Raw genomic sequence first — 14,196 nt, 5'->3', positions numbered from 1 at the left:
GTCCCCGAAAGACACTACCTGGGTCACAACCTTGTGCCTGTTGCACTGCACCTGTAGTCATGCACCTCTGCCATCGGTTCCTCTTGCTCCTCACTTTGTTCTTGTTCCTAACCACTTGCACAAGACCCTTGGAGCCATGGATGAAGGACACCTTGACTGGTCGGTGAGAGGCCTAGCCTTTTCACTGCCCTGTGTCCTTCATCCATGGCTCAGAGGGTCATGTGCCAGTGGTTAGGTTTTTGAAGCACTTCAATTTTAGGGCCTGGTGTCCCCGAAAGACACTACCTGGGTCACAACCTTGTGCCTGTTGCACTGCACCTGTAGTCATGCACCTCTGCCATCGGTTCCTCTTGCTCCTCACTTTGTTCTTGTTCCTAACCACTTGCACAAGACCCTTGGAGCCATGGATGAAGGACACCTTGACTGGTCGGTGAGAGGCCTAGCCTTTTCACTGCCCTGTGTCCTTCATCCATGGCTCAGAGGGTCATGTGCCAGTGGTTAGGTTTTTAAAGCACTTCAATTTATTAGGGCCTGGTGTCCCCGAAAGACACTTGGGCAGCTATGCCCTGCAACTCTTCCAGCACAAAGTTGGTGGTTGGTGTTCCTTAAAACTGACCGGGCTATACCATAGATATGTTATTTTTTTGTCTTCCATGTTGGAAGAATGTTTCCATGTTGGAAAGTGGTTGTTTTTGCAATAAAAAAATTTGTTTTTACATACCTCAGTGTGATGAGTAGTTGTTCTTGTGGTGTGACTGCTCTCCTGAACGTGGTATCCTTCTTCCTAAGGTCATCCTTCACCATCTCCAAAAGGGTATCAAACCTGTCAGGAGATGTAAAGGAAGAAGCTGTAAAGTATGTTGTGGGACAAGGTGTTGGGTGGAGGATGGGGGAGGTGTGTTTACAGAGGTTTGGGAGTGTTGTGGAGGGTGGGGGTGTAGTGTATAGCTAGGTATACAGGGGTGTGGGGGTCAGGGTGGTGTGTTTAGCTAGGTATACAGGGATGAGGTGTTGTGGGGGTGAGGGTGGGGTGTTTAGGAATGGTGGGGGTTGGTGTATTTAGGCCTATATACTTACAGGGGAATAGACATCCGAGTGTAGCTGTAGAACTTCTGTGGGTGTCGTCTGAGGTCCCGGTAGAGGGCCTGGAACTCTCCCTTCCTCTGCCTCCTGGCTAGTAGAGGGTGCACCCACCATCTCCTGCGAGGAGCACGCCTTCTCCCCACATAGTAGTAGGTAAACAACAGGAAGGAGAGAATTCCCAGGTAATAAGCGTAAAAAATGACTGGATCCATGGTCCCAACTGCTGTCTCTGTATCCAAGGATGGTCTCCACACGTCCAGCTGTCTCCAACAATGACCCCAGAGCTTCTGCTGACCTCCCAGAACCCCAGGTATTTATACAGGTTGTTATCTCTTTAAGAATCCGGATCCGGACCGGAACCGTGTTCATACCGCACGGAAACCGTATGCAACCGGACCGGATCCGGACCGGATCCGGTCAGGCACCGTACGGTTCAGGTCCGATCCGGCTCCGGTGCGGTCCGGACATCCGGTGCGGTTTTTGCAAAACCGCAAGTGTGAACGGGGCCTTAAAGGCTAGCCTAACATTCTCTGTAAAATGCCCTGGCAAAAGTGTCAAACAGTGATACAAAAGATGTAAAATGGATAATTAACCATTTCCGTGCAGGGCTGTGGAGTTGGAGTCGGAGAAATTTGGGGTACCTGAAGCCGGAGTCGGTTGTTTAATAAACTGTGGAGTCGGATGATTTTTATACCGACTCCACAGCCCTGTTTCTGTCCAAGCGAAGCAGAGCTGGCGAAACTCAAAATGCCTGTCGGTTGTGACTTTGCCTTACTTTTCAGTAAATAGACAATAGGGATAGCACAGAGGCACTCTCAGTAGCAAATTCATTCTTGAAGCCTTATAAAATCAGGCTGCACATCAGAGAGATTGGGGGAATCTGTCTGTCGAGCACTTGCCTTATGTTCACTACTGTCTTAGATATGGTTTTTAATATGCATTTATTAGGCAATTCTGTTCTATTTATTTAAAAAAAATAAAAATAAACATTTTTGAAAAAATGAAAAAAAATTGCCTTCTGCAAAATTTACTAATTTTCACCTCCGAAACCTGCAGCTGCCTGCTCACTGCCTCCCTGTCCCTCCCACAGTAGGACATGTAACTATGTGGTTAGAAGTTAGCGAAATGGTTGTTTTTCTTGACCATCCACCTGCATGGTGTCACCTTTCTGGCCTTTGGGAATGGGGCCCCTGATGTGTTCAGTGCTGTAGCTGCGTTCTCAGACTCCAGGACTGCTGGGCTGGCTATTGGTGCTCTCTTCGGTAAGTCCAGTGCCTGCATTGTGCTTATTAAGCACAACATTTCATCCCATGTTTGCATGCATGATTTAATGCTTTGGGGTTTGTTTTTGTTTTTTTGGAGGCGGGGTGCGTCTTGTGCAATTATTTTTATAACTGAGATGTGCTTATTGCAAATGTCCTTTTTACAGGTGCTGGTGTATTTGTTACAACAGTAGTAGCTGGCGGCATTGCATTGGTGAAGCCATTTACTGCTGCCTCTCGCCCCTTCCTCAGAGATATCGTGTTCTACATTGCTGCCATCTTCCTTACGTTTTATGTGATGTATCGAGGTTATGTTACCTTACCGGTCGTTCTGGGTATGTATACCTGATTTCTTACCTATTTATCCTCTTATGTCAGCCTTAAAGGAAACCAGAGGCAAAAAAATAAAAAAGTTTTATACCTACCTGGGCTTCCTCCAGCCCCACACGCATGGATCTCTCCCACGCCACCGTCCTCCACTGCCTACAGCTTCGGTACCGGGTCCCGTAACTTCAGCCAGTCGCGGCCAGTCTGCATAAGAGAAGTGCACCCTCTATGGATCTCTCCAGCGGCCACCAGAAAGATACGTAGAGAGCGCACTTCCTCTTGCACAGACTGGCCACGACTGAAGGAAGTAACGGGACCCGGTACTGGAGTTGCAGGTGGCAGAAGAGCACGGCGTGTGAGCGATCCGTGCGCATGGGGTTGGAGGAAGCCCCAGGAATGGATAAAACTTTTTTTTATTTTTTTCGTCTCTGGTACACTTTAAAGGGGAACTTTACCAAGACAGTCTCGAGATGCATATGTCAACATGTGTCGTGTGATTCTCTCAGATAAGAGACAGTACAAGATCCTAGAGGGTAATCCCACACAGACCTTTTATAAGAAACTTGAAGGCATGTTAAAAGAAGGTTTGAGAAAAGGTGTTCTTGATAAGACAGATTTTGACTGTATGCTGAATAGGTCCCCTACAGTGGCCACCTTCTATGCTCTCCCCAAGGTCCACAAAAATATGCGCAATCCACCCGGTCGTCCGATTGTATCGGGTAATAATTGCCTCACAGAACAGACCAGTAAATACGTAGACTCATTTATGAGACCGTTTGTGGAAAGCCTTCCTGCATATTTGCGTGACACTATGGACCTCTTGAACAAATTACATGATGTGCATATTGGGGACCAGGTGTGGCTAGCAAGTTTAGATGTAGAGGCCTTGTACAATAATATTGATCATAATCTAGGCCTTAACGCCACGGGTTACTATTTGCAGTCTAGAAGTGTCCACCTGGCAGAGCATTCAGCATTGATCCTTGATCTCTTGTCGTTTATTTTACATCATAATTACTTTCTATTTCAGAACAAATACTATCTACAGAGGAGGGGTTGTGCAATGGGGACGGCCTGTGCCCCCTCATATGCAAACCTCTTCCTTGGATGGTGGGAGGACACAATTGTCTTTGGGGAGGAGCTGGCAGTATACACCTCCCACGTGATTTTCTGGGGCCGTTTCATAGATGACATCTTCGTCTTGTGGGACGGCCCCAGGAATCTATTTGTTGATTTCGTCGAACAGCTAAATACTAATGACATTGGTATGTTCTTTACCCACGAGATTCATAAGGACAGCATCAACTTTCTAGATGTGCAGATCCGGAAAAATGAGAAGGGTGGCCTTGATACTAAAATTTACCGTAAGCCTACGGCTACGAACTCCCTCTTGGAATGGCGTAGTTTTCATCCTGAGCCCCTAAAAAAGGGCATCCCAAAGGGACAGTTCCTGCGGGCTCGCAGGAACTGCACTAATGAATCAGACTTTACTGAAGAATGTAACATCCTAGGAAAGCGGTTCTCTGAACGGGGTTACCCTAAAGAGGTGGTAAGGGAGGCATATGAAAAAGCACAGGCAGTTGAGCGTAAGGATCTCCTAATCCCTAAAAATAGGGATTCTTCAAAAGAATGCACAAAGGCGAGAATAGTGAGTACCTTTTCTAACCAATCAAACAATGTAAAACGAATTTTGGGGCGACACTGGTCCATCCTGAAATTAGACCCACAATTACAAACTTATCTACCAAGGGCACCCCTCATCACTTATAGAAGGGGGAAAAATCTGGGGGATAATTTAACACACTCTTTCTTGCCCCCAATTGACAGGAATACTGCCAGCGAAAGGAAAACCTGGCTGAACTCCAACCCCCCCAAGGGTATGTATAAGTGTGGGAAATGTAAGGCCTGTGCCAATGTCCTTACCTGTAAGAACTTCACTGCCCCTAAGGACGGACGCATTTTTGAACTATGGGATTTCTTCAACTGTAATAGTGAAGGAGTAGTATATGCTATCCAGTGCCCCTGCCCTCTAATATATGTGGGAGAGACCACAAGGGTTGTCAAGGAGAGAATCCTAGAGCATTTAGGGGATGTTAACCACAAACGCAACACTTCAGTCGCCCGACACTTCCATGAGAAACATGGCGGGGATCCGTCTTGTTTGAAATTCTGGGTTATACAAAGATGGAAGATGGGGCCCCGAGGGGGCAATTTAGATCAGAGGCTGCGTCAATTGGAGGCCCGTTGGATATACAGACTGGGCACCCTTAGCCCTCGGGGACTCAATGAGGGTTTCACTTTTTCTCCCTTTTTGTAAATATTGGTAATTGATGGGGACTAGAACAATACATGTCCTTTATGTGAATATGTACCTCATACAGTTCATCACCGGGCTCTATAGGAAGAGTAAATGGAATGTATTTCCTACTTCACTGAGGGCAGGAGGGACCTCCTTCGTTTCCCCTCTGTACCACCCTACTCCTGTGGTGGATTGGGTATATTTTCCCAGGTTGCCAAATGGGTTTTTCCACTCCTTTATTGATTATCCCTCAATAGTAGATCCCTCTTGTATCTGATGATTGGTCCTCACCCCTTGCTCAGCCCCCCCCCCCCCCCCCGCATCAGTAACGTTCCCTGGTCGCCTCTGGTGATGTTGATACAGAGCCTCTACGGCCTGTATCCTTGTTTTGTTTATGCGTTGCCATGACGATTGACACTGAGTCCGCGTTCACCAGCAATAGGCTGGATACGCTTTGGATCACTATGGTAACGCATTAGGACGTGATGACGTCCACAGGCGTACCTTTCATGCGCATATGCGGACGGGAGCGAGCGATGATGGAGGCTGAGTGGCGTCCTATTGGTTTACGCAGCTCTGACGTAGGCCTCCAAGCGCTCTGCCCGCCCACGCCCCCAGCGTCTCCGCCTGGACCAATCAGAAGGCGCGGAATACGTAGTTCTCTTTTATAGAGTTTTAACGCTTTTCCATCACACTGTCCTTCAGTATTAAGGGTTCTATACACAATGGGGGATCAGACAATGGGAAAAAGGGAGTTGGAAAGCGGATGATTGTATGTTTTCTCCTCTATATTGGCGAGTATGGGGAATGAACTGATTGGGGAATTTGTCTGATGGACTCTACTTTTGACCTATGGGATGAGGGGATACTCCCTCCGGGGAGGAGGAATTGGTTCCCGCCTTACCCAGCAGCCTTCAGCCCTGGCTATACACTATAAAAGGGCAGCCACCATGATGAACCTTAGCAGGCTGTCTTTTTACGGCCGTTACTCTGTTTTTTTGTTACACTAGATATGTGATTTGTGATTAATGTAACTGATTTTAGCAATTTGGCACTCTAGCACTGAGCACTTTCACTCCTGACGAAATTTCCACTTTAGGAAATGAAACATGTCGAGTTATGTGTAGAGCTTTTGGTTAGACATTGGAAAAGGGGAGGATGGTAATTTGTTACCAACGATAATACCCCCCTACCAATTGACCACTTTCTATGTGTTTAACAAATAGATCTTTTTAATATTTATCAATAAAAGTTAAGTCTTAATTTTCAGTCCTCTTTGGAAAGGGTATTTGTGTGTAGCAATTAAAAATCAGGTGTGTTTTCTGAACTTTACCAAGAGACAGTAGTAATCGTTTAGTAATGTACTGCAAATCATGGCTTCAATTCACTGTTAAACTGGATTCGAGATAAACTTTTACTCCTTGCATAATTGTGTTACTTTCCTATAGTTTATAGGGCATTCCTCAAGCCTAATACTTTTTTGTTTTGTTTTAATATTCTAATACACTATAAACTAAACAAGCCTCGTCCACAGCTTTTCACAGTGCCTTGACACTGTAGCAAGGGCTTATGGGAGCTCAGTCTGGGCAGGAGGAGGTTACTAGCCATTGATTTCATAGGCAGAGGGGAGGAGGAGAGGGGACTGAATTTACACACAGGCAAGCTGATAGCATCTCCAGTCCTCAGCCTGTGACTATGACAAACAGAACATGGCTGCCCTCATTGTGTCACAAAAATAAATAATCATAAAATGTTGAACCTGTTTGCAGCTAGATATGCTGTGTAAACTATCTAAACTTTAGATATTTAGACAAGTTACTTGTTATAGTTAGTTTTTCATCTCGGATCCACATTTAGACCTGTTAGGTAAAAAGTAGAAGTGTAACCAGCTGTGGAGGAGGTCTCGGGAGCAATGTGCTCTGCTGAGGTGACGTTCATTTTAGGACCAGAGGCTGGATTGCTCTGAACAGGTTCTGTAAAGCATGTGTAAAATTTATGTACATTTTCATTTATATATTTGTAAGCCTTAGTACAAAATATATTTTGTAAAATTACTGACAAGTTTTAACTACAACTGATTCTTGGTTTGCTGTCCACTAAATATAAGATCATTTCAAAGTGAATGGTTGGGTTTAATTATTAGCTACCAGGTTATTGGAATTGGCGTTGTATTGTTAGAGACTTCTTTATTACAGCAGTAAAGCAAGGCACTTCTGCTTGTCAACAAAACGTCCCAGTCAAACCAAACAGTGTACATGTAAAAACGTATTCAAGAATAATTAACACGCTGTCAGATCTTGTTAGTCCTGTGGCTAGTTATATGTGATAGTCCCTGCATTTCTCCTTCTGCTCTTCCCTATTTTAGAGAGAGTAACTGCCAGCACTAACCGGAGGCAAACGCTGATATTGCTATTCAAGCAGGGGAGCTTAAAGGGAATCTAAAGTGAAAATAAACTTATGCTATAATGATTTGTATGTGTAGTACAGCAAAGATATGAGTCATTTTGTTTCCAATACTGGAAGAGTTAAACTACAGTTGGTTTCTATGCAAAAGAGTTTCTCTGAGCTCTCCGTTCTAACTTTGGCCGGCTACAGTGCTGGTTTCTGAAGAACTTATGTCAACCCGTCTCTCACTGTTTCTTGTTTGTTTAAGGTTTTCCTGCCAGAAAGGGTCATTAGCTCTGCCCTGTTTCATGATTTAAACTACAGAGTGTAATTTGTAAACTGCAAATATTGGAGAATGATGCAATGTTATAAGAAAAAAAAAAATAAAAAAATAAAAAAAAAAGCTGAACTGAAACTGAAAATAAAAATGAGACTCTTTTCTTTGCTACTAAAGTTCTATTCATTACCTGTACTACACATACAATTCATTATATCATACGTTTTTTTTTCCCGCTTCAGTGTCACTTTAAAGCATAAGCGAGGCGACAAAAGAAATGTAGTTTTTCCATTAACCTCCAGGACAGGTCCACCATGAGAGCGACAGGCTCCTCCCAGGAACAGGAAACGTCCAGATAGAGTACTCTATAAATCTTTGTTCAACCCCTCGATCACCAGTTGACGTTTCCTGTTCCAGGGAACAAGGAGTGCTCTGGTCGCTCGCCGGTCCGTCAGACCAGGTGTGTTTGGGACCCGGTTGGCGGCAAGTGGTGGACCTGCCTAGAGAGGTGTTGAGGTCTGGTAAGGAGAAGAGAGGGTACCTTCTCCTATGGCTGTCCTGGCTGCCCGAGTTGTGGTGGATCCGGAGGACACGCGCGGCGTCCATGATTCCCCTTCAGCGGAGGCTAATGGCGCGCCGGAAGTGATGCGGTGGTCATGCGGGCTTCCAGAGGGTAAGCAGCTGATTGCCCTCAATGGCGGAGTACGCGTGACGTACTTCCGCCCTTACGTAGCGTCACTTCCGGTCGCGTGGGTGAAGAGGCGCCGGAAGCCTGCATGGTTCAGCAGTTTGTTTGCTGAACGGAGCGGGATGGACACTAAGCAGGAGCCAGGAAAGGTAAGAGTGGCGGAGGCTTGGTGACCTATATGGTATGAGCTGTACGCCTTATGCCGCGTCTGTACTGAGGTCTGTTACTAAATTGTGACTATGCAGTATAATATAACAGCCTGCTTAGCGTCTGATCTGAGGTCTGTAAACTATGCATAGAGGGAACTTATGCTGGTACAGATTATTCAGGGGGATATGTGGTATACATAATGTATATATGTTTGATATTATATGTGTATATAGATGTATATGGTAGAGCAATATAGGTTTAGTATACGGGCAACATGAGAATGTTTATTCTGTTGGCTTCCGTTATGAAATCTTCCCTTGACTACTATACGCGAAAGGAATTATGTATATGTATAGTAGAAGTCAGATGGATTATATGTATAGGATATGTCGATACATGTTCCTTCTCTTCCGGGTCTTAAGGTTGCTTATCACTCTTGAGATTGGTGCACCAGGGTGTTCTTTCTTTAGGTTTGGGAAAGAAAGATGACATTATTTTGTTTTCTGATTGTTGTTTTAGGGCCCGGAATCTACTGAGCCGACAAAGCCAAGAAGGCGGTGCCCGCTCTGTGATGCAAAAATGGCCCATAATTATAATAAGCAGTTCTGCCAGCCTTGTCTGGTAAAGCTAATACAGGAACAATCAGGGGGGTTAAAAGAGGAGGTAATGTCAGCTGTAAAAAAGGAAATGGCTGATACAATTAAATCATTAAAGGAAGTAATTGCCTCTGCTATCACCCCAGCAACAGAGACATTAATTCCAGGTACTAGCACGGCCATACCGGCCGGGGAGATACCAAATGCGGAGTCTCAACCTATTAAACATAAGAATAAAAGTACAAAAAGAAATATCGTATCTTCCTCTGAGGAAGAAGATATGGAGGGGGAAGATGAGGATAATGATGATGAATCAGACTCTTCTTCTAAAAGTATGGACAGCCAGATGGAGCCAGATGGAAATTAAGAAGATCTCCAGGTTTAGATTTCCGGCGGATGAGACTGAGCAGCTTATCTTGGCTATTAATAAAACTTTAAATATTGAATCCAAGAAGTCTGAGGAGGTATCCATCCATGATAAGTTGTATCAGGGAATGGAGCCAAAAGAATCTTTGACTTTCCCTATACATAGATCCACAAAGAACACCATATTAAGTCAGTGGAAGTACCCGGACAGAAAATTGTTTTTGTCAAAGGGATTTATGAAAAGATTTCCGTTCTCAGAAGATGAGGTCAAGACTTGGGATAGATGTCCCAAGCTTGATGCAGCATTCTCACAGGTTAATAAAGACAACGAATTAGCCTTTGAGGATTTAGGGTATCTAAAAGACCCACAAGATAAGAAAGTAGAGTTTGCTCTTAAAAAGGCCTGGACAGCAGCAGGTGCAAATTTTCGGCCAGCAGCAGCCACAACATGTGTAGCAAGAGTTCTATCCCTATGGGTTAAAAAAGTAGAAGAAAAGGTGGAGAAGGGAGCTTCTAAGGAGGAGATTCTAGAATCATTAGAAGTAGTTTCTAAAGCTACAGACTATATAACTGATGCAGCAGCCGAGAACATTAGAGTGAACGCAAGAACCTCGGCATTGATTAATACAGCAAGGCGGAATCTATGGATAAAGAACTGGAAAGGCAGTCAGGCCTCAAAAGCCAGAGTATGTAATATCGCCTTTGATGGAGAACTACTATTTGGGGAACAGTTAGATCAGATTTTAGAAAGAACTTCTGATAGAAAGAAGGGATTCCCAAAAAAGAAGAAGTTTATACAGAACAAAAGATTCTTTAGAAGAAATAGGCAGGAGAACAAGGATAAGCCTCAGCAGAGGAGGAGACCTTGGGCCATTAACAGAGAAGTAACAAAAAAGAGTTTTTTTTCTTTTTCGAAACCAAGACAACCAAGAAAAGAAATGACGCCAGAGAAAAAGTTGGGGGTCGTCTGTCGGGATTTTATTCCCAGTGGACAAAAATAAGCAAAAACGATTTCATCCTCAATCTGATAAACCAGGGGTACAAGATCCAGTTTCTATCCCTTCCACCGAGAAAATTTATTACCACTCCTCTTCCAAGAGACAGAGAAAAAAAAAAAACTAGCTCTACTAAGTATCATAAACTCAATGCTAGACGAGAACGTGGTCGTGCCGGTTCCGGCCAATCAAATCTCGGACAATCAGGGATTTTATTCGACGTTTTTTTTTTGGTAGAAAAGCCGATGGGAAAATTCAGGTTAATTCTAAACTTAAAGTCTCTAAACCCCTTTGTGTCTTATCAAAGATTCAGGATGGAATCAATATACTCTGTGCGAAACTTGTTAACCCCAAACTGCATGATGACAAACATAGATTTGAGGGACGCTTATTGGCACATTCCAATAAGGGAGTCTTCTCAAAAGTTCCTCAGATTTGCGATAAAGGAAGAAAAGACGATTCAACATTTTCAGTTCACGGTCCTTCCTTTCGGGATATCATCGGCACCGAGGATATTCTCGAAAGTAATGGCGGAAGTGATAAAATACTTACATTTGGAAGGAATTCTCATAATTCCATATCTAGACAACCTCCTGGTAGTGGCAGAGTCATACCAAAGAGCAGAAGAAAACACAAGAAGAGTGCTGGATCAATTACAGATCCTGGGATGGATAGTAAATTGGGACAAGTCGGTCCTACAACCAACGTCAAAAATCCAGTTTCTAGGAGTCATAATAAATTCAGAAACAGAAAAAATGTACTTAACAAGCGAAAAGATAAAGAAATTGAAAACCATAATACAGGAATGCATAAGAGATCCAAAAATGACTATAAGACAAGTGATGAAAGTATTAGGTTTCCTAACATCAACAGCTCCAGCCATACAGTGGGCAATGATGCATACGAGACACTTACAAAATTGGATGATGGAAGTCTGGAACAAAACACAAGACGGTCTAGAAAAACAGGTGATATGCCCAGTAACAGTTCTAAAATCCTTGGAATGGTGGTTGTCGGAAAAGATTCTCACCGAAGGCAGGATGTGGACTATTCCAACAGGAAAGATTATCACAACAGATGCAAGTCTTTTAGGTTGGGGAGCGCATCTGGAAGGGAAGATGTTCCAGGGTTTATGGCCAAGGAGGATAAGAAGTCAATCATCCAATTACAGAGAGTTAGCAGCAATACAAAGAGCATTGGAACAGAGTTTACAGATGCTGAAAGGTCACCATGTTCAAGTCAGGACAGACAACACCACAGCAGTGGCCTATTTAAATCGGCAAGGGGGGACAAGGTCAAGAGAGCTGATGGACCTGGCCATGAACATATTAATAATAGCGGAAGAAAACTTCCTGTCATTATCGGCAATACATCTGAAAGGGTCACTGAACACGATAGCAGACTTTCTGAGCAGACACAGAATATCAAATTCAGAAATGGAAATATCAAACAGGATGTTCAGGAATTTAACCAAGCGGTGGGGTCGGCCGCGGTTGGACATGTTCGCAAACAAGAAAAACACAAAGTGCAGGAGGTTCTACTCTTTGAATCCAAACGAAGGAGCGGAAGCAGTGGATGCGCTCAGTCAGAACTGGATATTCGACAAGGGTTATGCTTTTCCACCAATACAAATGATTCCACGTGTTTTACAAAAATTATTACAGACCAAAGCAATGCTAATTATGGTAGTCCCGGATTGGCCAGGAAGAAGCTGGTATCCACTACTACTAAAAATGAGGCTGGAGGGTCCAGTGACAATTCCGCACAAGGAAGTACTAGCTCAAGGGTCAGGAGCAACTGGAAGCTCTATACCAAATCTAAACCTGTCAGCCTGGCTTCTGAGAGGTCTCCTCTGAGGAGAAGGGGAGTTTCAGAAAGAGTCATAAGTACTTTGCTAGACTGCAGGAAAAAGGTGACAAGAAAGATATACCTAAAATATTGGAAAACTTTCAATATGTGGCAGAAAGAATCTGAATTCAAGGGTGAATTAGTACCGACAGTGTTAGAGTTTCTACAAGATGGTGTAGAAAAGAATATTTCATTAAGTACTTTAAAGGTACAGGTAGCAGCAATATCTACCTTTTTGGATGTAAGGTTAGCAAGGGACCCCCTTATCATCCAATATTTCAAGTCAGTAGAAAGAAAGAAGTCTATGGTAAATAGAAAAGTTCCAAGTTGGGATTTATCCTTGGTTTTGAAGGTACTAAAAGGAGAGCCCTTTGAACCTATATCAGAAATTCCCCTCAGACTTCTAACAATGAAGATTGTTTTTCTCATAGCTATTACCTCAGCTAGACGCGTGAGTGAGTTAGAAGCCCTATGTTGCGACGAACCTTTTTGTATTATCCTTGAGGATGAAGTAATACTGAAAACCTGTGATGAATTTCTGCCTAAAGTAGCTACAAATTTTCATAGATCTCAAGAAATTGTGTTACCATCATTTAAAGAACAGCCAGGTTTGGATGTTAGAAGATGTCTTATATGCTATTTAGAGAGGGTAGCAGAGTTTAGGAGTTCTAGAGCCCTGCTAATCAACACGTCAGGGACTACAAAAGGCGGAAAGATGTCAAAAAGAACAATAGCTAAATGGATAAAACTGTGTATAGAGGAATCCTATAAGATCACAGGTGATACAGTATTAGGTACAGTTAGAGCCCATTCAGCTAGAGCAGCGGCCACTTCATGGGCTTACAGAGCGGGTGCTACGCCAGAAGAGATCTGCAGAGCAGCTACGTGGTCAAGTCTAAGCACCCTCTCTAGACACTACAAAGTAAACCTGATGTCTGCAAGACAGCAATCATTTGGGAGAAAAGTCCTGCAGGCAGTCGGCCCACCCTAATTTGGTAAGATTCTTGCTCATCTTCTCATGGTGGACCTGTCCTGGAGGTTAATGGAAAAACCAATGTTAGTTACCTGGTAACATCCTTTTTAGTAACCTCCAGGACAGGTCCGTAACCCACCCTATTAAGGGTTTATATGTATATATATGGGTATATAAAAGTTGAGATGTATATGTATATGCAGAATGGATATAAAAACCCCTTTGTTTTAGGTGAACAGTTCTTGGAATTGACTGGTGATCGAGGGGTTGAACAAAGATTTATAGAGTACTCTATCTGGACGTTTCCTGTTCCTGGGAGGAGCCTGTCGTTCTCATGGTGGACCTGTCCTGGAGGTTACTAAAAAGGATGTTACCAGGTAACTAACATTGGTTTTACTTACCTGGGTCTTCATCCAGCCCCTAAAAGCGATATGTGATTCTCGCCACATCTCCGGTCATCTCTGGGGTCCCGGTGCCCGAAGCAGGTGGTTTGGGCGCATGGAGCTTACCTCCGGGCGCTGAAATCAAGCTCCCTATATCAGCAATGTAATGCTGTGCGGGACATGTAATGGTGCCCATTCATGGTACAATTTTTTTTCATCCAATCTTACCATTTCTATGTAAATTAAAGGGAAGGTCCAAGCAAAATAAAAAAAATGAGTTTCACTTACCTGGGGCTTCTACCAGCCCCATGCAGCCATCCTGTGCCCTCGTAGTCCCTCACTGCTGCTCCAGTCCCCCGCTGGCAGCTTGCCGACCTCGGAGGTCGGCGGGCCGCATTGCGTACATTTTTACGCATTCCCGCTAGTGCAGGAACATTAACACATACATTTTTACGCGTTAGTGGTTCAATGTGTAAATCTTTACGCATTGCACCACTAACGCGTAAAAATGTAGTGTTAATGTTCCTGCACTAGCGGGAATGCATAAATGGACGCAATGCGGCC

At 43.9% G+C, this 14,196-nt stretch overlaps 1 protein-coding gene across 2 annotated transcripts in view; it reads left to right on the top strand.

The window, feature by feature from the left end:
• The window catches only part of SLC8B1 (solute carrier family 8 member B1), a 102,091-nt gene that overhangs the window by 54,390 nt on the left and 33,505 nt on the right, over positions 1-14,196 (top strand). For both annotated transcript variants that reach the window (XM_068239660.1, XM_068239669.1), the window contains exons 8-9: positions 2,241-2,345; positions 2,513-2,680. In XM_068239660.1, coding sequence (XP_068095761.1) covers positions 2,241-2,345; positions 2,513-2,680 — 273 coding nt within the window. The remainder of the gene's footprint in view (positions 1-2,240; positions 2,346-2,512; positions 2,681-14,196) is intronic.

The sequence above is a fragment of the Hyperolius riggenbachi genome, chromosome 1 (assembly GCF_040937935.1).
Source record: "Hyperolius riggenbachi isolate aHypRig1 chromosome 1, aHypRig1.pri, whole genome shotgun sequence".
NCBI classification, from domain to species: domain Eukaryota; kingdom Metazoa; phylum Chordata; class Amphibia; order Anura; family Hyperoliidae; genus Hyperolius; species Hyperolius riggenbachi.
The sequence above is the reverse complement of the archived record's forward strand: the minus strand, read 5'-3'. Positions and strand labels throughout refer to the sequence as shown.